The sequence below is a fragment of the Amblyraja radiata genome, chromosome 9 (genome assembly GCF_010909765.2).
Source record: "Amblyraja radiata isolate CabotCenter1 chromosome 9, sAmbRad1.1.pri, whole genome shotgun sequence".
Lineage (NCBI taxonomy): Eukaryota > Metazoa > Chordata > Chondrichthyes > Rajiformes > Rajidae > Amblyraja > Amblyraja radiata.
Genome location: NC_045964.1, coordinates 75,009,754 through 75,036,439, shown reverse-complemented (window position 1 = coordinate 75,036,439; position 26,686 = coordinate 75,009,754). Strand labels below are relative to the sequence as shown.

General features: G+C 40.7%; 1 protein-coding gene across 2 annotated transcripts in view; it reads right to left on the bottom strand.

The window, feature by feature from the left end:
* Positions 1–26,686, bottom strand: part of ppp2r5e (protein phosphatase 2 regulatory subunit B'epsilon) — a 155,770-nt gene that overhangs the window by 46,022 nt on the left and 83,062 nt on the right. The window contains exons 1-6 of one of the 2 annotated variants that reach the window (XM_033027775.1): positions 19,685–19,862; positions 19,219–19,320; positions 16,242–16,334; positions 14,621–14,751; positions 12,535–12,594; positions 11,141–11,249 (exon numbers count right to left, since the gene is read on the bottom strand). In XM_033027775.1, coding sequence (XP_032883666.1) covers positions 11,141–11,249; positions 12,535–12,594; positions 14,621–14,751; positions 16,242–16,334; positions 19,219–19,320; positions 19,685–19,768 — 579 coding nt within the window. In that variant the 5' untranslated portion in view covers positions 19,769–19,862. Of the gene's footprint in view, positions 1–11,140; positions 11,250–12,534; positions 12,595–14,620; positions 14,752–16,241; positions 16,335–19,218; positions 19,321–19,684; positions 19,863–26,686 lie in introns of those variants that run through there. The other variant, XM_033027774.1, reaches the window with a different exon arrangement.

The window sequence follows — 26,686 nt, the reverse complement described above, 5'->3', positions numbered from 1 at the left end:
TAGTTTCCTTTTGGTAGAGTTCCACGAAATACATTTTCCTCGCTTGTAAGATTGCAAAAGGAAACACATAGATGACAGTTGAAAAATATTACCACACAAAGGTTATGTGAAATTAAGATAAATGTCTGAGAAAAACGAGTATTGAGCCACATTAACTTCAAAATATTTGCTTTCCATCTGCAAGAAATTAGCTAACAAATTCTTACAAATGCCAAGAATTATATCTAAGCAACATACAATGCTTTCAAGATCAATGAATTTGACTAAAACATCATAAACCAACATGTTCTTTAAATCCAGCAAGCATCACTGATCAAGAATTGCAGTACGGCAATTCAACCAGATAATTCACTCAAGAGAATAAAAAGATTAACATCAATGCTTCGGTTTAAGCAAAGGTTATAATTTCTAAATCTGTACTTTATATTAGTTGATGTTATAAGTCTTTAGAAGGGTCTTGACCTGAAACATCCCCAATTCCATTTCTCCAGAGATGCTGCCTGACCCGCTGAATTACTCCAGCATTTTGTGTCTTTCATTTTAACCTACTGGTGGGCAAATACTTATTTATAAAGACGACGACTTTACTGTCAGGATGTGTTGATGCAAATTACTGGTCAAACAATCTGCTTTTAAATAGCCATATAAGGAACAAACAATATCAACACATATTAAAGGCTACTAAGTCTACTATTAACTTCCAAACCAATAATTGCCTATATTAAGGTAGACACAAAATGCTAGAGTAACTCAGTGGGACAGGCAGCATCTCTGGACAGAAAGAATGAGTGACGTTTTGGGTCGAGACACTTCAGATTGATGTCAGGGGAATGGGCAGAACTCCATTATTGCCTACATTATTCACTTTTAAAAGTAGTTATGAGCAAATGACAATTCCTTCCACAAGCTTTTCTATCTCCAAAATGCCAGTTTGAATGCAAAAGTCCAAAAGAAATTACAAAAGAACTGGGAACACGTCACAGAAATATGTAAACATATGCTCAAAGCAGGACAGTGAATTGTATATGAAAAGGTAGAGCTCGGCATACTTTTATATAAAATATATGCATGTATGTTTCATTTTACTAACCACCAATGCAAACAGATTACATTTTAAAGTGACTGGCATTCGCATATTTGTATTAACTTTGTTAGTGTTTATTTTAGCAGCACTACATGCATTGAAAGTGCCACAATGTTGAGCCCTCTGGCAGTGAGAAACTACTTTTACCTAAGAATTAAAAGGAAGTAATCCCTGTGCAGAAGCTGATTATATACATTATCCAGATTTAGATTATAAATTCCCATTTGTTATAACACTACAATGTCATAACTTTACATTGCGAAGGTCAAGCCATGAATGCCAGTTCAGTCTGTAGGTAAAATAAATTCCACATTTTTATGGTTAATCTTTCCTCTAATAAAAAAATATATATCCTTGCATCAATCAATATTTATATTTAGAAGAAAGAACTGCAGATGATGATTTACAAAAAAAGTGTCTTTGTGTCAAAGTAACTCAGCGGGTCAAGCTGCATCCCTGGAGAACAAGGATCAGTGATATTTCAAGGCGGGACCCTTCCTCAGACTGATTGTGGTGGGGTGGGGTGGGGATGTGAGAGGCAGAACAGGAGAGATGAGGCGCAAGACAAAGCCTGACACGTAATAGATGGATACAGGTGATGGGAGTTTGTGATAGGTAGATGGTTGGTTAAAGGCAAGAGATGAAAAGACAAGGTGTGAGATAAGGAAAGAATAGTTGTGAATTGTGAAGCCAGTTCCAGGTATATACTAGCCCTCTCCAAGAACTCTATTTATGTTATATTGACGACTGCATCGGGGCTACCTCCTGCACCCATGCAGAACTCATGGACTCATCATGAAAGAGGAAAGCGGTGTCAAAGATAGTGATAAAGTTGTGATGTAGTTAGTGATAAAGTTAATTAAATCAACGATTTCCACACAGGTTCAGAAGGCAGCTCTGATCAGTCAACAATGCAGCGGAGAAATAGTTGAGGATGTCAGGGTACATTTGGAACAAGGACTGTTCAACATAACCAACAAAAAGGCAGGCATAGCTGGAGCCCATGTGAGTGTCTATGACTACACCTTTAACTTGAAGGAAAGAGACAAAAGAGAAGTTGTAGGGGGCAAGAAGATCCTCCAGGAAGAGTAGTGTTAGTAGAGGGGAAACTGACTGGGTCACTATTCAAGGAAGAACCGGCAGACCTCTTGGAGAGAGTGGGGGTATAAAGGGACTGGAGGTAAAAAGGGGCTGGACGTACTGACAGTACATGTACACATTTATAAACTCCTTACCTTTAGGTTCTTAGTACAGGAACTGCATTCAATCAGCTACTTTGTTTCCTCATTAGGCTTTCTCACAGCTTTCACTAATTCCACTCCACTGTCAACCAACATTAAATGTGCACCCATCAAGTTTAATGGCTTTTGCAATATACTCCAAATTAAAATCTGTTAAAATGGTAGTTCAGTATAAAAGCTCCAAGAAATAAATTACAATTAGGCTTTTGTTTTTAAAGTTACGAGTTATTTGGGAAAGTTTAATGAATTTAACCTGTTTGTTTAAACATTTTAAACCATGCAACAACAAGAAATATAGGTGCTGGGTGTTAATTGCTATACAAAAAGCTGTCCTAACAACTGTACTACCATTCAAGAAGTTTGCTTGTGAAAAAACAAGTCCATAGTACTGTAATATATACAGAAATTAAATGTAAAAATATCCAGTGGATACAGGAATTGCAAAAAAGTAAACAAATGCACGTTTCATCAAAACTCAAGACATTAACTTCGACAATTAATTTAAATTTGAAAGGCGTAGATTATCACAAATACAAGATCATATCTATAAATTATCAATTAATAGTTTGCAAAGACAGTGGCATCTGTGTAAAGCCAAGTGGGAGACATTAAAAATGACAGAACAATGTAGCAATATTATTCTCCACATCCCCAAGATGCAAGCTTTAAAGAGACTATAATCACACACAAAACAGCCAAACCAGAGGTTTATGCTTTGATGATTTGATGTAAAGCATGTGGTCTCGGATACCCAAATAAGCCTCTGGACTTGAAAAAAATGACAAAGTGCTGGAGTAACTCAGCAAGTCAGGCAGCATCTCTGGGGAACATGGATGGGTGAGGATTCTGGTCAGGACCCTTCTTCAGACTGAACTACATCACCTTGGAACAGCTGTCATCAATGTGTCCATCTGTGAGCGCGAAACAAGTTGTTACCAATTAGGCAGTCTTCTGCGTGCAGCATAAAAACAGATGTTGCCCAAATCTTTCTCAGTTCCATAGATGATTAGAATAATCAACAACATCAAGACCAATACAACTGCTGGCAACAACAGTAACTTCCATTTCAGAAAACACATCGGCCCAGGTACCAGTTTCTGAATGGTTCAGTTCTTTACATGGAAAACGACTGCTGAAAATCTAGGGGGACGGGGGGGGGGGGGGGGGGGGGGGGGGGGGGATGGAACCCTCCCAAATCTGATAGAAATCCAAAAGCTGCCATTCAAGTACTCTCTTACATCAATGGTCCTAAAAGATGTAATACAATAATGAATATCATGGGATGAATAACTTGGATGTTGACCAAAAGGCATACAGAACAGCAGATACATATATAATGTACTTATGCTGGCCATAATTAAAGAGCGAAACACTGCAGATTATGGCAATCTAAATCAATAGAATGCTGGAAATACTCAGCAGGCCTGACAGTATCTATGGAGAGAACATCAGGTTGCTGATATTTTGTTAGAAGCTTCATGGCATAATTTGAGACTACTGCTCCTTCCTTGTGGCTAAAGGGATCAGGGTGTATGAAGAGAAGGCAGGTACAGGATACTGAGTTGGATGATCAGCCATGATCATATTGAATGGCGATGCAGGCTCGAAGGGCCGAATGGCCTACTCCTGCAGCTATTTTCTATGTTTCTATGTTGACAGATGCTGCCCGATCTGCTGAGTAATTCCAGTATTCTTTGTTTTTATGTCTGCAGATTACCTTTATTGAAAACTGCTTTAAAAAAAATCTGATAGAAGACATTATTTTCTTTGTCCACAATGTGGCACAAGGTACACTGAGGCACAAAGGCCTGCTTGTCAAAATGTCACGGGACCGAAAACAATTGTACCAAAAGAATTAAGGGTTCATGAAAAGGAGAGCATGGAGATAACAGAAGGAGAGGGTATTGCAAGGATCTATTGCAGCCCATCCTTGTTCTTCCTGCACATCATTGATCTAGTCATCTATGCAAACAGCATCCAATATGTCCTCCTGGCAACAACCTTTTCAGAGCAAGAAAAGACTCTGTGATAAAGCTTTAGCAAGATAGTTTATACATATTCGTTATCAATCATTCCAAATAGCACAATAAATGAACAGAGTAAACCGTGATATGCACCTTGGTGTTGTGCTTAATTGAACAATGGGGAGCTATAGAAGACAAGAGACTGCAGATATTGCAATCTTGAACAGAAAACAAAGTGCTGAGGAACTCAACAAGTTGAACAGCATCTGTTGATCAAATATAATGTTTTGGGTTGGGACCCTTCTTCAGACTGAAAAAATACAGCAGAGAAATCTGGTAAAGAGACGAACGGGGCAAAACTGACAAGAGATAGGGAGAGGGTACACAAAAATGCTGGAGAAACTCAGCGGGTGCAGCAGCATCTATGGAGCAAAGGAAATAGGTAACGTTTCGGGCCCAAACCCTTCTTCAGACGAGATAGGGAGATGAGGAGCGGTAATTGGCAGAATCTCCTTTGAAAGGAGATAGTAACAAAAAGCTGGGGGTGAAATAGAAGCAAAAGGGTGCCAGAGAAGGGGAAAGAGGAGGAATAAAATGTAAAGCTGGAGACAGAGATATGGGTGGAAGGGGACGGGGAAATAAAAAGGAAATATGGTACTTGTAGGAATAGGAGTTAAGGGGAAGAATGGACGAGAGGAAAATAAACAATGACATGAATTATGGAAGAAAAGGTGTGTGCATTTGGAAAGAGGCAAAATAATAATGTACAAAAGTTACCTGAACAAGGTAGAAGCAAATACTACAACCTTCTTAACAAATTGGCAGCTTCATGTATACTGGATACTACAGCTACTTTGATGCTAAACATGATGTCCTGGCTAAATTCTTCATCATTACAGAAACACTCCTAAATCAACTCATTATTTATGAATTACACTTCTGAGTCATATCACATTCTCTCACATTAGGAAGGGGATTGCAAGCAAGCCAGAGTCTGACCAGGTGTATTCTGGAAAATGTCATTGGCAAAGATTGTTGTAACTTTGTAAGCCACAAGTGCAGCACTGGAAGGCAGGGGAATAACATGGAGTAAGGCTGCATAGTTTTCAGACGTTCACAGGAAAATAAATCCAAGCAAAGAAAATATCAGAAGACATGTTAACAGATGAACTATGCGATGTCACAAACTTCGCTCAAGTATTGCAGATAATAGTCAAAAATTGTTTGGTAAGAAGCATCACGAACAAATGTTCACAATGTCAGAAATAAAATGGAAAATTAGAAATTTGTTCATGTGCCCCAAATATAGCAAAGCCAAAAGAGGCTTCCTTTTATTTCATTACACTAATTTATTTTTAAAATTTAACTGTATACAATGGGAAATACTGAATCTCTGGCGATTAATATATACAAGTAAAATGAAAAGAAATGTTCACTGTCATTCAAATTCACTTGCCTAGCTTTTTCTTTAAACATAATGTACAATATGCATATTATTATATGCTAATAGCATACTGGTGCCAGTCCATAAATGTAAATATCAGTGTGATCATATTGCCTCTTTGAAAGAACCAAGACAGTTTAGAGGTGAAGAGGATCAAAATAGCAGTTAATGACAGTAGAGATTTAAAATTACATCTTAATCCTCAATTTACCATTGCACAAGATTATAATTAGCAAAGCTTTATCAAAAACCTGTTAAGTTCTTGCATTTGCAGCACAGCTCATTTAAACAAAAATATTTTCAATGATGCAGCAGCATTTGTCATTTCATAGAACTTCACTACTCTTTATCAAGCTGCTGCAATAACTAGATATTTTAAAATGTGCATATATATCTCAAGGGTGACATTCAGCTACATTTTACACCTCTCAAGCTTAACTTGCTCTAACAATTCTGTGGTCTTTGGAAATGCTACATGCAGAATGGAATCTTCAGTGTAGAGACACCAAAATAGTTACGCCACTGGTTTCTGAGCGTTGATTTTTCACTGACATTTAAATTATGTAGTTTTAACCAGTTTAGCCATTTGGTAGTCACCTTACATTTTGCTTGTATTGTCAGCCTCTGTTCAATATCATCAAACATCGCATTGATTTGCTGTCATACAATGTGGGCAAAGAGCAGCAAGTAACCAACGTGCCTAATCTGTCTCACCCAAAATGACAATACAGCCAAAATAAGGTGCCTACTTCTAGCTTTAACAACTGTACTGTGAATATGTTAGTAAAATATTAACTATCAGAAAACCAATGGCTTGACCTTTTCAGCATTTCTATAATGGATTTCAAAGGTTGTCAACTTAATCACTGACAAAAGTGGTTTGAAGGATGCACTTTTCCTTTAATACTGTAGCATTCTCCATAACAGGGCTCAAAATTAATGATTGCCCGGGTGCCAATGGCGACCTAAAGTCACGCCGGGCAACCTAAATGCCATGCCATTTTTCCCGGCTTGGCAAGCACCCGGGACACCTATCGTTTAATTATGAGCGGGCCCCCTCGCTATCTCTCTCTCTCTCTCTCTCTCTCTCTCTCACTCTCTGTCTCCGCCCGGCATCCGTATCCGGGCCGCCGGGACTCTGCTCTCTGCCGCTCCTCATCCGCCAGCACCGCCGGCCGCCTTACACATGCGCACTACCACGGCCCGCACATCCTCCCCCTGCACATGCGCACAACCACGGCCAGCACATCATTGGCCGCCCTGTACATGCGCACTGTCACGGCAACTGGTAGGCGCCATGCACTTTCTCCCTCCCTTTGCATTGTGGGAGATCTGGCCGCCATTGCTGTCCGGTCGCCGCCTAGCCGCGACTACTGTAAACCAACGCAGAATCACTCCCTGGAGCTGGAGTAACTCTTGCTTCTTGGTTTCCTGGTCCTCCAAAAATATTCCAAATGGAATTTAAATTGGTGGACCCACCATCACCAAACTTTGAAAAATAACAGCCTATTGCATTTTATCTGTTTATTTATTGTGTATATATATGGTCTATGGTATATAGACACAATGAACTTTTATCTCCTGTTCTGTATTATGTTTACATATTCTGTTGTGCTGCAGCAAGCAAGAATTTCATTGCCCTATCTGGGACACATGACAATAAAATTCTCTTGACTCTGACTTAAGCAAAAAGGGTTCTTGGGGAAAAAAGAGCCACCTTAAATTTAGTTGCGTCTGGTTGGATAACTATGGTAGGGTGCAGACTATTTGCATGGAGCAGCCAGCATCTCTGGATAGAAGAAATTGGGTGACGTTTCGGGTAGAGACCCTTCTTTAGATTTCCTCTGGTTTTAGTGTTTTTAGTTTAATTTAAAGATACAGCGTGGAAACAGGCCCTTCGGCCCACCGGGTCCACGCCGACCACTGATCACCCGTACACTAGTTCTATCCCACACATTAGCAACACAAGTCAAAAGTGTTTTATTCTCTCACGTCCCAGTTAGAACAATGAAATCCTTACTTGCAGCAGCAAAACAGAATATGTAAACATAGTACTCTGTAAACAATGTTATAAACAAGAAAACAAAACAATGGATATTTATATATGAATATATAACTATATAAGTGTGTGTGTGTGTGTGTGTGTGTGTGTGTGTGTGTGTGTGTGTGTGTGTGTGTGTGTGTGTGTGTGTGTGTGTGTGTGTGTGTATTACACACACACACAACTCAACAGGTCAGACAGAATCTCTGGACAAAAGGAAAATATTATGTTTTGGGTTGGGTCTGAAAAAGGTTCCTGCACACCTTTGGAATGTGGAAGGAAACAAGAGCACCCGAAGAAAACCCATGCGATCAAAGGGAAAAGGAGCAAACGCCATACAGACAGCACCCATATTCAGGATCAATCTCTGGCAATTTTAGGCAGCAACTTTATGGCCAATGTACTGCCCCATAGTCTTGAACTGAATTAAAACCTACAGTAGCTGTAAAGGGGGACATAGCGTCACTTAGAGATTTAAGACTGAAAATGGATAGATTCTTTGTTTTTTAGTAACCAAAGTAATCAACGTATAATTTTTTGTGTGTTGGAAAATAAAAAATAGTGGCACAGCTGGTGGACTTGCTACCTCACACGCCAGAGATCTGTGTTCGATCCTGTCCTCAGCCACTGTCTGTGATGAATTTGCACATTCTCCCTGCAAGCGTGTGGGTTTCCTCCCACATCCCAAAGACGCATTGGCTTTGTAGGTTAACTTGTCGCTGTAAAATTGCCCCTAATGTGTAGTGAGTGAGTGAGGAAAGTGGGATAACAGAACTTGTGTGCATGGGTAGACAAAAATGCTGGAGAAACTCAGCGGGTGAGACAGCATCTATGGAGCGAAGGAAATCGGCGACGTTTCGGGTCGAGACCCTTCTTCAGACTGATGTCGGGGGAAAGGAAGCGGAGACAGTAGGCTGTGGGAGATCTGGGAACAGGAGGGGAAGGAGGGAGAAAGCAAGGACAACCTGAAATTGGAGAAGCCAATGTTCATACCTCTGGGATGTAAACTGCCCAAGCAAAATATGAGGTGCTGTTCCTCCAGTTTGTGGTGGACCTCACTCTGGCCATGGAGGCGGCCCAGGACAGAAAGGTTGGATTCGGAATGGGGAGTTGAAGTGCTGAGCCACCGGTAGATCAGGTTGGTTATTGCGAACTGAGTGGAGGTGTTGTGCGAAGCGATCGCCAAGCCTGCAATTGGTCTCATCGAGGTTGATCATACGCTGAATAATCCAACCAGATTTTTGTTTGGAAGTGGAAAGAAATAATAGAAATTGCATTCATTGCAACGTGTAAAAAGAGATGAGATATTGTATTGTAATTTTGCTGCATGTCTTTGTGGTATATATCATGTCTTGATTGGTGAATACATTTAGTTTGTGACTTTATTTGTGTCAAATGGGTAATAAAAGAGTTATTAAAGGGCATTAATAAATAGCCATGTCCCTATGTGGAATAGCTACACCAGTAGAAAACAATTAACTCTGTATTCCGATAGAAACAATGTAGGATTACAGAGTTTAATACACAGTAAAATGAGAATTCCTCATACATGTCAGTTATGACTACGTTGTCACATTCAATGCCCTCCATAATGTTTGGGACAAAGACCCATCATTTATTAATTTGCCCCTGTACTCAACAATTTGAGATTTGTAATAGAAAAAAAATCACGTGGTTAAAGTGCACGTTGTCAGATTTTAATAAAGGCCATTTTTTATACATTTTGATTTCACCACGTAGAAATTACAGCAGCGTTTATACATAGTCGTCGGCCCCCCCCCCCCCCCCCACACATTTCAGGGCACCATAATGTTTGTCACACGGCAATATCATGTAAATGAAAGTAGTCATGTTTACTATTTTGTTGCATATGCTTTGCATGTAATGACTGCTTGAAGCCTGCGATTCATGGGCATCACCAGTTGCTGGGTGTCTTCTCTGGTGATGCTCTGCCAGGCCTGTATTGCAGCCATCTTTAGCTTATGCTTGTTTTGTGGGCTAGTCCGCTTCAGTTTTCTCTTCAGCATATAAAAGGCAGGCCCAATTGGGTTCAGATCGAGTGATTGACTTGGCCACTCAAGAATTTACCATTTTTTAGCTTTGAAAAACTCCTGTGTTGCTTTAGCAGTATGTTTGGAATCATTGTCTTGCTGTAGAATGAACCACCAACTAATGAATTTTGAGGCATTTGTTTGAACGTGAGCATATAGGATGTTTCTGTACACCTCATAATTTATTATGCTACTACCATCAGCAGTTGTATCATCAATGAAGATAAGTGAGCCAGTACCTTCAGCAGCCATACATGCCCAGGCCATAACAACCCCACCACTGTGTTTCACAGATGAGGTGGTATGCTTTGGATCTTGGGCAGTTCCTTCTCCCCTTCATACTTTGCTCTTGCCATCACTCTGATATAAGTTAATCTTCATCACATCTGTCCACTAGACCTTTTTCCAGAACTGTGGTTGCTCTTTTAAGTACTTCTTGGCAAATTGTAATCAGGCCATCCTATTTTTGCGGCTAACCAGTGGTTTGCACCTTACAATGTAGCCTCTGTATTTCTGTTCATGAAGTCTTCTGCGGACAGTGGTCATTGACAAATCCACACCCGACTCCTGAAGAGTGTTTCAGATCTGTCGGATAGGTGTTTGGGGATTTTTCTTTATTAGAGATAATTCTTCAGTCATCAGCTGTGGAGGTCTTCCTTGGCCTGCCTGTCCCTTTGCGATTGGTAAGCTAGCTCTCTTTCTTCTTAATGATGTTCCAAACAGTTAATTTTAGTAAGCCAAAGGTTTGGCTGATGTCTCTAACAGTTTTATTCTTGTTTCTCAGTCTCACAATGACTTATATGACTTTAATTGGCACAACTTTGGCCCTCATGTTGATAAACAGCAATAAAGGTTTCTACAGGTGATGGAATGACTGGAGGAAAGATTAGGTGCTGAGAGCTCTCTTATACCTGCATTAAGGAGGCATTTAAACACACCTGAGCTATTACAAACACCTGTGAAGCCATGTGTCCCAAACATTATGGTGCCCTGAAATGGGGAGACTGTGTATAAACACAGCTGTAATTTCTACATGCATAAACCAAATTGTATAAAAATACCCTTTAATAAAATCTGACAATGTGCACTTTAACCAGATGTGATTTTTTAAATATTTCAAGTCTCAAATTGTGGAGTACTTGGCAAATAAATAAATGATGGGTCTTTGTCCCAAACATTATGAAGGGCACTGTAGATTAAATCCAATTCCATTTCTCTAATCCATCCCCCCTCCCCCCCAACAATTTTCTTTATCCACGCATATAGCCGAGGAATAAGAAAATTATAATATAAAAAGAACAAGTGCCATCCCTACCTGTGCATGGAAAAGTGATAAATTCTTCACAGTATGTAAAGGGAGCAACACCTTAATCAAAAATTGCTTGTGTTCAGCCTTGAGCGGCAATGCAAACCCATTTATAATACTGTTGATAGAAAGAGAAATATATTATCTACTTCATACAGCAGATTCACATATTTAAATTCATCAAGTCAAGTCAAGTCAATTTTATTTCTATAGCACATTTAAAAACAACTCTCGTTGACCAAAGTGCTTTACATTGGTGCAGGTACTAACGTGCTACATACAGTGGTACATAGGTCAACAATACATACATAGATGCATACATACAGCGCTCCCTCAGAGGACCTCTAGAAAGGCTTGAGAGTAGAAATAAGTTTTAAGTCTAGACTTAAGAGTTGATGAAGGGGGCAGTTCTGATGGGAAGAGGGATGCTGTTCCATAGTCTAGGTGCTGCAACCGCAAAAGCGCGGTCGCCCCTCACCTTATGCCTAGACCACGGGATGGTCAGTAACCCCAAGTCGGCCGATCTGAGGGACCTGGAGGTGATATGGTGGGTAAGCAGATTTTTGATGTAGGTGGCGGCAAGCCCGTTAAGGGCTTTGTATACATAAAGTAGCTTGAAATTGATTCGGAACTGCACAGGGAGCCAGTGGATAATGTGAAAAATTTGTAACGGTCTAAAGTAGAAACATGTTCCAATGCAGAAGTGATAATTTTGAACAATTATTCTTCAGCATATCAGTGCAACAAACTTATCAGATTTTAAAGCTAAATATGTCAAAATTAAATATAGTTTGGTTAGGATTCCCATTTCATCCCAAATTACAATTAAACATTACAATATGTGTATCTCTACGACAGGAAAGATTGGCAAAACATGGAATTTAGAGGAAAAAGTAATATTAAAGAAAATTTGATAAGAAAAACAGCATACCATTTTGCAGAAAGTGCAACTAAACTAGCTAAAGTTAAAGATATTATATGAAGACAAACACAAGGAGGCGCTGGTGTTCAATGTGAAATATCTTCTCTGTACATTTCACTCTTGCTTTATTTATTTCATTTCATTGCAATATAAGCATTTTGAGGCAGCGAAAAGTAGCTCATCGTGAAATGTTTGAAATCATTTTTAATATAAAGCAATTAATAATATTCATAACTACCTGAAGTAAAGTTAATGATATTTAACTATAAGATGGAGCTGCATTCAATATTGTTATTTTATTGATCCGATAAATTGAGTGCACATTGAAAAATGATGAACTTTAAACATAACTTGCTGAGGTTTGGCTAGGAAATCTCCCTCGTGAAACTGACAAAGGTACGCAATTGTAACCCATTTGAATCCAACAACTACAGGAAAATGGGAAACAATTAGAAATAAATCTAAATGCACGATTGCTTACCTTCCTAATATTTCCAGAAGCTCTGCTACACCATTAAAACGCTCTGTTTCATAAACAAATCTGCAAAGAGAACACGTTAATTATGTGCTAAGCAACAAACAAATTTTCATAATAAAGCTGAGATTTTTCACTCTGCAGTTAACTTCAGTTTCAATGTGGCTGCCTAACATGAATGCCACAGGTGACTTATTTTTTTAAATGAGGTGTGACCAACAAGTCAGATCTTTATTTTAAATGTTCTTGATTCTCTCAAAATGAAAGTTTTTCTTTTCTTGACGCACTAATAAACCTTTGAACTCTTCAGCCCTTTAACAACCTCTGCCCCCACCCAACTCACGTAAATCCAAGCTATTATTTATCACAGACTCCATTTGCCTATTGATCTACATTCAGCCACATTGATCTGGTGCTTTCCTGAATCATCAACTTTCCAGCTTTACTTTTTCAAAACCTAACTTTTTGACAAAGTTACAAGACTTTCCTTTGTTTATGCCGTTCCAATTTTAGTTTGATTACTCTCATGAACAACCTAATATGGTACCTCCTATGTTTTTTTAATTTTGAAAGCAGAGGAGGATGGGAAAACAGCAAGGTAAATGCAATGATGGATTTGGGAATGAATACAGTAGCAGCTGTACATGATAGTCAGTCAGAAAAAGAAGAAAGGATTTTAAGAGTTAGCAATGTGGAAACAGGCAGGGTTGTCTTAAGCCTCCAGGATAACCTTATGACATTGGGCAACTTCAGCAGAGAGCAGCAAGGATCATCATGCTTTTTGTGATTTAGTCAGATTGGATACTAATCTGCAAAACAGCTATGCTATTTTGAATTACACTGGACTATAGTTAAAATGAATGAAATAGATAACAGGAAATATTTTGCAGGCCACCACAAGAGGGAATGGAAGAGCACATGGACACTTAATGGAAGCCAAAGTTTATGCAACTTGGATTAAGAGGGTACGAGCAATTTGGCAGATGGGGATATTCAGGTATGCCAGTCCCTCCACATCCTGCAGAAGGAAGTGATGTTTGCAAACCGGAGAGGGTTGCAGGAGTAAAGCAGGTGTTAAGCTTCAGAGAGTGTTGAGTTTGGAACTATACTTGATAAAACTCTTTTGATCATCGGTTAGGTTTCACCGTTCCCAAAAGTACAAGGATAATAGCAAGTGCCAAGAGTCCCTTCAAAAGAGGGTCAACTACTTAAGCAAACTCAAGTTGGCATGTATTCTTTTCAAAAGCCTTTTAAAACTTTTCAGTTAGTCAAATGACAAATGGCTTTACTATGATTCACTAAATGATTCACACAATTCTACATGAAGTTTCAGTTTAGTTTATTGTCACGTGTACCAAGTGAAAACTGTAGCAACAAAAACTATGATATGCATATTGAAGCTTTATTAGGTTGCAGGAAAGCCTCAAGGTATATTATGTATTTTTGAAATTAATGGTTAAAAACTTCAACTTTAATAAGAGTTTAGATCACAAGACAGGAAAAGTTTACCTGAAAATTCCTGAAAGTTTACCTGAAAATTCCTGAAAGTTTACCTGAAACTGATTTGAAATTGACTAGATTAGAAGCAACTTTAATGGAAACCTGGGAAGATGCTAACCTCTTCCCCAATGGATCTTTTAAAGTTCAATGCAGAAACATAATTCTTTCAATTTAGGGATCGATTCAATCTTCAAGAATGCCCAATTAGACCCACTGGTGATACAAGAAATGTATATACTTATGGCAAGGTTTAGATTTAAGTGTTTTTAATTCCCTTACAGCTTTGCTGGTCCAAGAATCTATTCAAAGCATCAGTGACCATATCCAATTACAATTTTCCTCAAGCTTTGAGATTGCATTCCCTGGTGTAGCCTCTATGACGAGTGCATAAACCTATTAAATTTGGAAGAGGGAAAAATCATACTATGATCAGAAGCTGGTGTTGAATAGGCAATTATAATATTCCTTATTCGTTGTAATATTCCTCTAACTAAATTAACTCCACAATCACAGTTGCTAAATGGGAAACATTTGAGGATAAAAGGTATAATTACTTCTGAAGTAACTTTTGACAAGGCAAATACACACTTACTGTAGAAAAATATTGTTAATTTGTTTTCGAATAAATGCCCTAAGTCCAAGAAACTTTCCATAAATTCTGTGCAAGACAGTCTTCAGAAAGTCTCGCTCCCGGGGATCTTCACTGTTGAATAGCTCCAAAAGCTGAAAAGTACCAAACAAATCTTTGCTATAAAGCTCATGTCTGGATCACAAACTTTATGGGGTTTTCAATTCAGCAGCTTGAATAGCAAGGTCTTTACATAAGCAAGAAATAGTAATCCACTAGAACAGACTATGAAACAAACATTTCAGAATTGTTCAAAACACATTAAGTATTACATGACTTGAAACTATATGGCAGCTTAACTGAGGAAGCAAATATTTTACACCTGAAGGCTTAATCAACATTTTTGACATTTTCTCAGCTAATTAGCTGTGATCCTGTGACACAAAGAGCCAAAATCAATGACAATTTAGCAATGAACTCTTGAATCCCACAAAGAAGTTACCCAACCAAAACAAGATGATGAAATCCAATCCCTAAATAATAAATTTTAAAAAATTAAGAAATGTCTCCTAAATAAGGAAAGATTAAAATAAAATATAGGAAAAGAAGATCAAGACAATGCCAAGCATAACATTGTTTTTCTAAGGATTTAAAATTCTGTAGTCATTATAAATACTATTTTTACTCCTTTTTGAAAATCTGTGTCAACATGCATCTGTGAACTTCAGTCAGACACAGGTGTATTGTGGGCAGCACAAAATTCATTGTTGCCTTACCAGGCCTCATCACAAACAGGTTGCCAAGTATATTCTTTCAACCTGGTGAATTTATCTGCAAGAGGTCCCAATTCCAAACAGAATATGAGAGGAATTCTATGTGCCAAGTTGGAAAATATTATTAATTTCTTGGAAAAAAAAATTATGAGATTTAAGAGATAGACACAAAATGCTGGAGTAACTCAGCGGCATCTCTGGATAGAAGGAACGGATGACGTTTTGGGTCGAGACCCTTCAAATTAAGAGATTCATGAAGATTTTATTTTATAATCAGCTATCTTTAATCACATCTTTAGTTATATTCAAACCTAAAACAAAGTAGATAGAGAATTCTTGAATACCTGAAAATTGTAATAAAGTTTCAAAGTAAAATATTAAACTTGAAATACACCATCCAACTTCAGGAAACAAACTTGCATAACAATAATTTCATTAAGAATCATGCTACTTTTTGAGTTCAAATTATATACAATATAGACTTTGTGATTGTAAAGCCTACTCACCGATTACTTTTTGAATTAACAAAGTTAACAAAAGTAGCTTCAAAGCATGAACAGCTAAAAATTATAATAGGCTTTCAAAGCAAAATACTAATCAGGAAATCGGCTAGCCAAATTCAGGAAAAGCTTACATAATAACAATTTCATGAAGAATCATGATAATCAAAGCCTATTCACCGATTAATATGAATTAATTGAATTAATATGAATTAATTGATAAGCTTTCAAGGCCTGTTAAACAAATCACTCAAGGCTGAAATGATAAAAGATGACACTAATCAACTACAATGTTATTTAGGGAGATATTAGACAAAAGGAAAGACATCGCATTTTTTGCTTAAGCCGAAAAATCAGCAAATGCGTATATACCTGCAATATAAATTTCTGATCTACATATTTTTTGGCAATGCTGGGCTGGAATTCTTGGCTTTCTAAAAATCGAATGAAGAATTCATATACAAGCTGGAATAGACAATAGAGAGTTAAATTACTTAAGGAAAAACACTTATTCACTTCTTAGTGGAATACTTTCAGCACAAAAGTCAGGTATGAAAACAATCATTTGCATCCTTAATCACTTACTAAGTCCAAGACATAGTGCATACATGTGAAATTAAAGTGCATACATGTGAAATTAAAAAGTAAGATTCAAAGTTATACGAGTAATTCTTAAATATAAAGATTTACATACTAGACAATAGACAATATACAATATACAATAGGCAATAGGTGCAGGAGTAGGCCGTTTGGCCCTTCGAGCCAGCACCGCCATTCAATGTGATCATGGCTGATCATCCCCAATCAGTACCCCGTTCCTGCCTTCTCCCCATATCCCCCGACTCCGCTATTTTTAAGAGCCCTATCTAGCTCTCTCTTGAAAGCTGATCATAATTTGGACAGGGACATAGATAGGAAAGGTTTAGAGGGGTATTGAATGTACATCCACCCTGTCTATTCCCCTCATGATTAGTCTGCAAAGTTGCACCAGGGAAGGAGAGGATGGGGCATGAATTAGATGGACCATGAAAACCTTTCATTCCCAAGGCATACAAAGCATTCCTGCATAGTCACCATACTGTTCTTCACCTCCAAATATAATTAGTATTTCATCCTAATTATATTCAGACAAGCAGCTTGCTAACGTAGTGTGCACTAAAAATTGAATTAGCATTCACCTCCTGGTTACAGGACAAGATGATAACAGCCATTGACGTATTTAACAAATGCTTAACGCAGATAGCAAAAGGCATGCTTTGATGTAAAAGGATTCCTTCAAGTTATGTCACAAAAATAGTGCAATACGTCTGGCATTAATGGGTTATTTTCATTGTGATAAACAGCCTCATTTTAAAAGAAACAGCCTTAACACATGCTTGTTGTACTGAAATATCATCAACATCAGAGTAGTGTAGAGGATTCTGTGAGGAATGAAGGGGGAACAACTTTATATTATAATTTTGATTAAGTAATCCTATGTTTCAATTATATTAATCGGTTTAACATGATATTTTTTTATTTCTGAATTTTTATACTTTCAGTGAAGCCAAGTACTTTGTTGTGGCCCTTGCAATTTTATTTTATCTGCACTTTCGCTGTGGCTGTAATACAATACTCTGTACTCATTTATTTTTTATTTTTACACGATCTGTTGTATTTTAATATGGTTTGATTGTACTCGTGTATGATATGATTAGCCTTGAACACACTGTCTTGGCATACGCAAAAATAAACACTTGATGCAGTACACGATCTAATATGATTTAGATAACTTCTTATCTATTTAGACTATTATCTAAATGGTGGCCGACTAGGAAAAGGGGAGATGCAGCGAGACCTGGGTGTCATGGTACACCAGTCATTGAAAGTAGGCATGCAGGTGCAGCAGGCAGTGAAGAAAGCGAATGGCATGTTAGCTTTCATAGCAAAAGGATTTGAGTATAGGAGCAGGGAGGTTCTACTGCAGTTGCACAGGGTCTTGGTGAGACCACACCTGGAGTATTGCGTACAGTTTTGGTCTCCAAATCTGAGGAAGGACATTATTGCCATAGAGGGAGTGCAGAGAAGGTTCACCAGACTGATTCCTGGGATGTCAGGACTGTCTTATGAAGAAAGACTGGATAGACTTGGTTTATACTCTCTAGAATTTAGGAGATTGATAGGGGATCTTATAGAAACATATAAAATTCTTAAGGGGTTGGACAGGCTAGATGCAGGAAGATTGCTCCCGATGTTGGGGAAGTCCAGGACAAGGGGTCACAGCTTAAGGATAAGGGGGAAATCCTTTAAAACCGAGATGAGAAGAACTTTTTTCACACAGAGAGTGGTGAATCTCTGGAACTCTCTGCCACAGAGGGTAGTCGAGGCCAGCTCATTGGCTATATTTAAGAGGGAGTTAGATGTGGCCCTTGTGGCTAAGGGGATCAGAGGGTTTGGAGAGAAGGCAGGTACGGGATACTGAGTTGGATGATCAGCCATGATCATATTGAATGGCGGTGCAGGCTCGAAGGGCCGAATGGCCTACTCCTGCACCTAATTTCTATGTTTCTATGTTAGTACAAAAAGTATAATTTTAATCAATATTTCTGGAATGACAGTCCTGGATTACAGGATAAAGCAACTCTTAACATTCTCAAATTTATTTTCAAAATGAACAGCAGTGCCAGGAGGAGACAATGTTGAAATTGCACCAGTAATGTGCATCACTAATATTACAACTGACACAAAATTTGAGTTTAAATATTGGTGATTTTTAATCAATAGAATTGAAATCTACAAGAGCAAGGTAATCACACGACAATGGTTAGGGAATAGCAAAACAAAAGTGGCAAAGTAAAAGTTCTACTGTGAAGTTGGATTCAGCAGTTAACTTATGGGCTGGTAGTAATTTAAACTATTGTGAAAACCTCTGGATTGACAAATAACCCAAATGATTTAATTATTTGGGGAAAAATGTTCCTCAGGAAATGCCCTGTTACCTACATCTATTCTGGAAATAAATGATCCTCATTTGCATTATCTGGTTGTTACTTAAAATCCCAAATACTGCTAGGAATAAAATAATGAAAACATTAAAATAATGTCAACATTATGGTCCATATCCTTGATCATTTTAAGAAATACATAATACTGATTGGCTTTTGTGAAATCCTTTGTTTAATCTAGTGGACTAAGATAAATGTTAAACTAACATTTCAGGATTGGCAAATTTAAATTCAGTGGTCTGAAACATATAGTCCTACAATTTACATTGTACTGGAAACCAAAATAAAAGAGAGGCTAAGCTAGATATTTCTAATATCCAGACCATAATAAACAATTATTTCACATGGGAATTTGTAGAGTTCACCTGCAAGTGAGGCCAGGATGCCTCCAGCGTTGGTTCGTCTTCTTCTGGATCAAACTCCAAAGTATCTGAAGGTGGAAGGGTCCTAAATATATTTAAAGAAACCTGCACCAAAATAAAGCGAAACATTATATATTGAATTTCCTTGTCACAAACCTTTATGTCATTAACCACCAAAAACGTAGAAAGACAAGGAAAGTGGTTGAATGGAAACAATTCCTCCAAGCCACACACCATTCTGACTTGGGAATATAGCATTATCTCAGAATCAAAAATAAACATTCCTTTCTAAATTACAAAAACTGATTTGCAGAAACAATTCAGAATAACTGGTGAAAATATTGCAAATATTGCACATAGGAACCTTTGAACAGCATATCAAAATCATCTTATTTATTTATGTATTTAATTTATCATAGACGGACAAAGATCCTTGAAGAAATTAAAGCAAGCATACCAGATCACCTATCCTTTTTGGTGCGTGTGGAAGATGATATAATAGTCTGAACACGGTGACAACCAGATTCAAGAATAGACTCTTCGGAACAACCATCAGGCGCTTGAACACTACACAACGCTAACCTCTTCTTTTTCTTGCATATGGTGTACACAGCCTAAAGTTGTAGGACAACTTGTTCTATTTGATCTTATTTGATTGTGCACGCCGGGTTGATTGCATTCGTCGAAACAGGGCGGACCACGTGAAGGTTGCAATCTTCCACCCCAACGCTAACCTCAATCATGAACTACGGACCAACTTTGTTTGCACCATGGACTTTGGGGTTTACTTTGCATGAGCATTGGGGTTATTAATATATCAAAAGGAAGACATAAATAATCTGCCGGAAATAGCAGGGGACCGAGGGTCAAATGAGATGGAGGAACTGAGTGAAATCCAGGTTAGCCGGGAAGTGGTGTTAGGTAAATTGAATGGATTAAAGGCCGATAAATCCCCAGGGCCAGATAGGCTGCATCCCAGAGTACTTAAGGAAGTAGCCCCAGAAATAGTGGATGCATTAGTGATAATATTTCAAAACTCTTTAGATTCTGGAGTAGTTCCTGAGGATTGGAGGGTAGCTAATATAACACCACTTTTTAAAAAGGGAGGGAGAGAGAAAACGGGGAATTACAGACCAGTTAGTCTAACGTCGGTAGTGGGGAAACTGCTAGAATCAGTTATTAAAGATGGGATAGCAGCACATTTGGAAAGTGGTGAAATTATTGGACAAAGTCAGCATGGATTTATGAAGGGTAAATCATGTCTGACGAATCTTATAGAATTTTTTGAGGATGTAACTAGTAGAGTGGATAAGGGAGAACCAGTGGATGTGTTATATCTGGACTTTCAGAAGGCTTTCGACAAGGTCCCACATAAGAGATTAGTATACAAACTTAAAGCACACGGTATTGGGGGTTCAGTATTGATGTGGATAGAGAACTGGTTGGCAGACAGGAAGCAGAGAGTAGGAGTAAACGGGTCCTTTTCACAATGGCAGGCAGTGACTAGTGGGGTACCGCAAGGCTCAGTTCTGGGACCCCAGCTATTTACAATATATATTAATGATTTGGACGAGGGAATTGAATGCAACATCTCCAAGTTTGCGGATGACACGAAGCTGGGGGGCAGTGTTAGCTGTGAGGAGGATGCTAGGAGGCTGCAAGGTGACTTGGATAGGCTGGGTGAGTGGGCAAATGCATGGCAGATGCAATATAATGTGGATAAATGTGAGGTTATCCACTTTGGTGGCAAAAACAGGAAAGTAGATTATTATCTGAATGGTGGTCGATTAGGAAAGGGGGAGATGCAACGAGACCTGGGTGTCATGGTACACCAGTCATTAAAAGTAGGCATGCAGGTGCAGCAGGCAGTGAAGAAGGCGAATGGTATGTTAGCATTCATAGCAAAAGGATTTGAGTATAGGAGCAGGGAGGTTCTACTGCAGTTGTACAGGGTCTTGGTGAGACCACACCTGGAGTATTGCGTACAGTTTTGGTCTCCTAATCTGAGGAAAGACATTCTTGCCATAGAGGGAGTACAGAGAAGGTTCACCAGAATGATTCCTGGGATGTCAGGACTTTCATATGAAGAAAGACTGGATAGACTCGGTTTGTACTCGCTAGAATCTAGAAGATTGAGGGGGGATCTTATAGAAACTTACAAAATTCTTAAGGGGTTGGACAGGCAGGAAGATTGTTCCCGATGTTGGGGAAGTCCAGAACAAGGGGTCACAGTTTAAGGATAAGGGGGAAATCTTTTAGGACCGAGATGAGGAAAACTTTTTTCACACAGAGAGTGGTGAATCTTTGTAATTCTCTGCCGCAGAAGGAAGTTGAGGCCAGTTCATTGGCTATATTTAAGAGGGAGTTAGATGTGGCCCTTGTGGCTAAAGGGATCAGGGGGTATGGAGAGAAGGCAGGTACAGGATACTGAGTTGAATGATCAGCCATGATCATACTGAATGGCGGTGCAGGCTTGAAGGGCCGAATGGCCTACTCCTGCACCTATTTTCTATGTTTCTATGTTTCTATGTTGGTTTGTAATATTCTCTGTGCATTGCGTTTACAGGTTTGTTATAGCTGCTGCTACTAAGAATTGCAATGTTCTGTTGTCAGTACAATTGACAATTAAACAATATTGACTCGACATGCTGAAAGGCCCCCACAAATAAGTATTCATTTGCAGACATATTGTTTAAAAGTGCTGAATAGATTCTATTTGGTGGATCTTTAGTGTTTATGGTAATTTCAAAGAAAACAACATTAATAATCAGATAAAGGGACTAATTCATCCACTGCCTTCACTATCAATCAATTATTCATATTTCTCATGTGTTTAATAAAATGTATAATGAATTCAAAAAAACAAATGGAAAACAAATTTTATACAGATAAACGGAGAGAAAGCATAGGTGAAGGGCAGGCTTAGTTTGAGCAGTTTTGCTACAATGTTGATTCATCCCAAACATCACCTATTCCTTTTCTCCAGAGATGCTGCCTGACCCGCTGAGATACTACAGCATTTTGTGTCTATCTTCGGTTTAAACCGGCATCTGCAGTTCCTTCCTGCACACCATGCATTTCAAAGCAGGCCACTTGAGTGACATCATTCAGTGAATTCACCATTACAACTTTGGTGTTTACTCTCCACCAGATAGACTGCAACAGTTTGCAAAAGGCCTCTCTGATGAATGCCTACAATATCCATGAAATGCATATCTTCCTCATTACGGTCAAAATCATGGAGTTGCTGAGGCAAAACATTTGTGGAAGCACCCCCACAATATGATTCAGTTTCAGAAAAATTCCAATAATCTAGTATGCTTGGCTCTTTGGTGGTGCTGAATTAGCATATTTTCTGGACTATTGGATATTGTTCTCTATTATAGCCCAACATACTTTTAATTCACTTTTTTACACAGGAGAATTTAAACAAATCAAGTGAAGCCAATAAGTTTAAAGGAGATTCAAGAACAGATCAAGTGTTTCAAAGGGAGTAGGGTAACCAGAGTCCCGATGAACCACCTGAATTATTGGTATTGCTAAATGGTTGGTTGGCAGATTATCAGTATCTTACAGTAATACATTTTCATTTGATTAATAAACTATAAAGTTTAATTTATTATTTTTTCTTTGTGTCAAGACACTCTAAAAACTATACAATTGAATTTGTGGAACATTATTAGCATAAAAAAACATTTCTCATTGTCTTTTGATCTTGATGTTGTGGCGGCACCAGGTGGTGGGCCACGCACTATAGCTCTTGGGGGGGGGGGGGGTGGTCACGTGTCCCGGTGACGAGAGATAGGGGTCACAGTGTGGTCGAGGGTGCCCCCGGGGAGTATTTAAGGTGTTAATCGCGTGCGCACGGGGTTGATGAGTGAGGATAATTAGCGTAGCACTTCGCGTAGTACTTAGCGTATTTTCGGACAAACCGTGTCTGCCTCGTTCTTTAACGGACAACTCCGCGTCCGCTACATTTGGTGACCTAGACGTCCAGAATCGTAATTCTGGAAGGAAAAATGCGCCTCGCCAGCGGCCAACCCTCAGCTGCTGCCGCTGATCAAGCCCAACTCAGCGCCGTCGCCCTGAACCTGCTGATTTTCTGGACCGACCAGGCACAGGTATGGTTTCAGCAGGCCGAGTCACAATTCTACATTCGCGGGGTAACGAACGAAGAGCCGTGCTACCATTATGTGGTTGGCGCGCTCGACCAGGAAACGGCCGGACGAATAATTCCCTACCTGCAGGATCAACCGGCGGTCGATAAATATGGCGGGCTCAAGGCGCTGCTGCTCCGTACCTTCAGCCTCAGTCGGATGGAACGAGCTGTCCGCATTTTCAACATGGTCCGGCTTGGCAACTGGAAACCATCGGCCCTAATGAGCGAGATGTTCTTGCTCATGGACGGCCACCAGCACAGCATGCTTTTCGAATATGCCTACCTGCAACAGCTTCCAGACGACATCTGCCAGCTCCTCGCAGGGGTAAGTTTTGAAAACCCCCGGGCTCTAGCGGAGCATACCGACGCACTGTGGTTGGCCAGATGGCAGGAAGTAGGCACGCTGAATCGGGTGTCCACAATGCCCAGGAAGATGCAGCGGCCTAGAGCCACACCCACCAGGGGCACCGCGGAGCATCTGGAGTCTGCCCTTAAAGGGGAAGTCCTTAAAGGGAAATGGTGATTTTACCACCAGCGTTGGGGCTCGGAGGCCCGCCAATGCCGCCCTCCCTGTGCATTTTCGGGAAACGCTGGGGCCGGCCGTCGGTGATCACCACAATGGTCGGCAAAATTAATCGCCTTTACGCCTGGGACCGATTTTTGGTCGATACGGGGGCTGAGGTCAGCGTGGTGCCCCCGTCCGGGATGGGCATGCGTGCCAGTAAGCAGGGGCCCTTGTTGACTGACGCATGGGGTCCGCATCATACCTATATATTTGGCGCCTGCCATTTTTCCTGGCTATTTACAGTGGCAGACATGTCCCAGCCATTGTTGAGTCCAGATTTTCTCCGGGCGCAATTCTTGCTGGTGGACGTGAGGGGACAGCGCCTTGTCCATGCTTCAACACTCGAAGCAATCTCCTTGCGCCCTGCTGCGTCAGTTCGCAACCCAGTGGCGGCGGTGGACAATATCTACGCACAAATTTTGGCAGAGTACCCGGCTATCCTGACCACTCAGTTGGACTTGATCAACCCGAAGCATGGAGTCCAGCATCACTTCTGACTTCGGGACCACCGCTTCACGCCCGCACCCGCCGACTGGCCCCCGACAAACTCCGGCTTGCGAAGGCGGAGTTCCAAAAGATGGAAGCAATGGGAATTGTTCGGCGATCAAACGGACCAAGGGCCTCCCCTTTGCACATGGTGCACAAGGTCTGTGGCGGCTGGAGGCCTTGTGGCGACTATCGCCGCCTGAATGACGCCACCATTGCAGACCGGTACCCCGTCCCACACATTCCGGACTTCCCTGGCCATCTGGCTGGAGCTAAATTCTTCTCCAAAATCGACCTGGTCAGGGGATACAATCAGATCCCCGTGCGACCAGAGGATGTGCCCAAAACGGCTATCATCATCACCCCCTTCGGGCTTTTTGAATTAGTGCGTATGCCCTTCGGCCTTAAAAACGTCGCAGACATTCCAACGCCTGGTGGACACTCTGGGACCGGGGCTTGATTTTGTCTTCATTTATCTGGACTACATCCAGGTGGCGAGTCGTTCGTGGCAGAAACATTGCGCCCATCTCCGGTTGTTGTACCAGTGCCTGAGCAAGTTTGGGATGGTATTAAACCCGGATAAGTGCCAGTTCGGCCATCGGGCCATCGTGTGACGAAGCACGGTGCGGTGCCTCTACCAGGTTGAGTGAAGGACAATTTGTGCCATCGGCTGCGAGAATACTGCGGCCTCTATTTCAACTGTTGTCGGGCAAGCTGCGGGATGTGCAGTCGGGGCTCGGGCGACGATGCTGGTACATCCGCAGGTTGACGCCCCCACAGCACTAACTGTGGATGCCTCAGACTCTGCGGTTGGTGGTGTGTTGGAACAGTTTGTTGACGGTCACTGGCGGTCTCTCTCCTTTTTCAGCCGCCAACTCAACCCAGCAGAGCATAAATACAGCACGTTCAACCGGGAGCTGCTCTCTTTATACCTGGCATTTAGGCATTTCCATTATTTCCTGGAGGGCCGGGACTTTGTTGCATTTACTGACCATAAGCCCCTCACTTTCGCCTTCGCCAAGGTGGCTGACCCTTGGTCCGCTCGGCAGCCGTGCCACCTCACCACTATCTCAGAGATCACGACGGACATCCGCCACATCACCGGGAAAGGTAACCTAGTCGTGGACGCCTTGTCCCGCCCGGCTGTTATGGCCATCCTCGACGTGGCCCCGGAAATCAATTACTCCGCTTTTGCAGTGGCTCAGCTAGCGGACGAGGAGATGAGGGCGTACCGAACTGCCATCACAGGACTGGTGCTCGAGTACGTGCCTATGCGTTCCGCTGGCATCACCGTCCTGTGTGACGTCTCCACAGGGCAGCCGCAGCAAATTGTTCCGGTGGCCTGGCGTTGTCGGGATTGACGCCATTCATCGAGCCTGCACCGCCATTCAATATGATCATGGCTGATCATCCAACTCAGTATCCTGTACCTGCTTTCTCTCCATACCCCCTGATCCCTTTAGCCACAAGGGCCACATCTAACTCCCTCTTAAATATAGCCAATGAACTGGCCTCAACTACCTTCTGTGGCAGAGAATTCCAGAGATTCGCCACTCTGTGGATAAAATGTTTTTCTCATCTCAGTCCTATAAGATTTACCCTTTATCCTTAAACTGGACTTCCCCACAAAGGGGGACAATCTTCCTGCATCTAGTCTGTCCAACCCCTTAAGAATTTTGTAAGTTTCTATAAGATCCCCCCTCAATCTTCTAAATTCTAGCGAGTACAAGCCGAGTCTATCCAGTCTTTCATCATATGAAAGTCCTGACATCCCAGAAATCAGTCTGGTGAACCTTCTCTGTACTCCCTCTATGGCAAGAATGTCTTTCCTCAGATTAGGAGACCAAAACTGTACGCAATACTCCAGGTGTGGTCTCACCAAGACCCTGTACAACTGCAGTAGAACCTGAAGGTACACAAAATGCTGGGGAAACTCAGCGGGTGCAGCAGCATCTATGGAGCGAAGGAAATAGGCGACGTTTCGGGCCGAAACCCTTCTTCAGACTGATGGGGGGTGGGGAAAGAAAGAAGGAAAAGGGGAGGAGGAGGAGGAGCCCGAGGGCGGGCGGATGGGAGGGTGGGAGGAGACAGCTAGAGGGTTAAGGAAGGGGAGGAGACAGCACGGGCTAGCCAAATTGGGAGAATTCAATGTTAATGCCATAAGGACGCAAGGACCCCAGACGGAATATGAGGTGCTGTTCCTCCAATTTCCGCTGTTGCTCACTCTGGCAATGGAGGAGACCCAGGACAGAGAGGTCGGA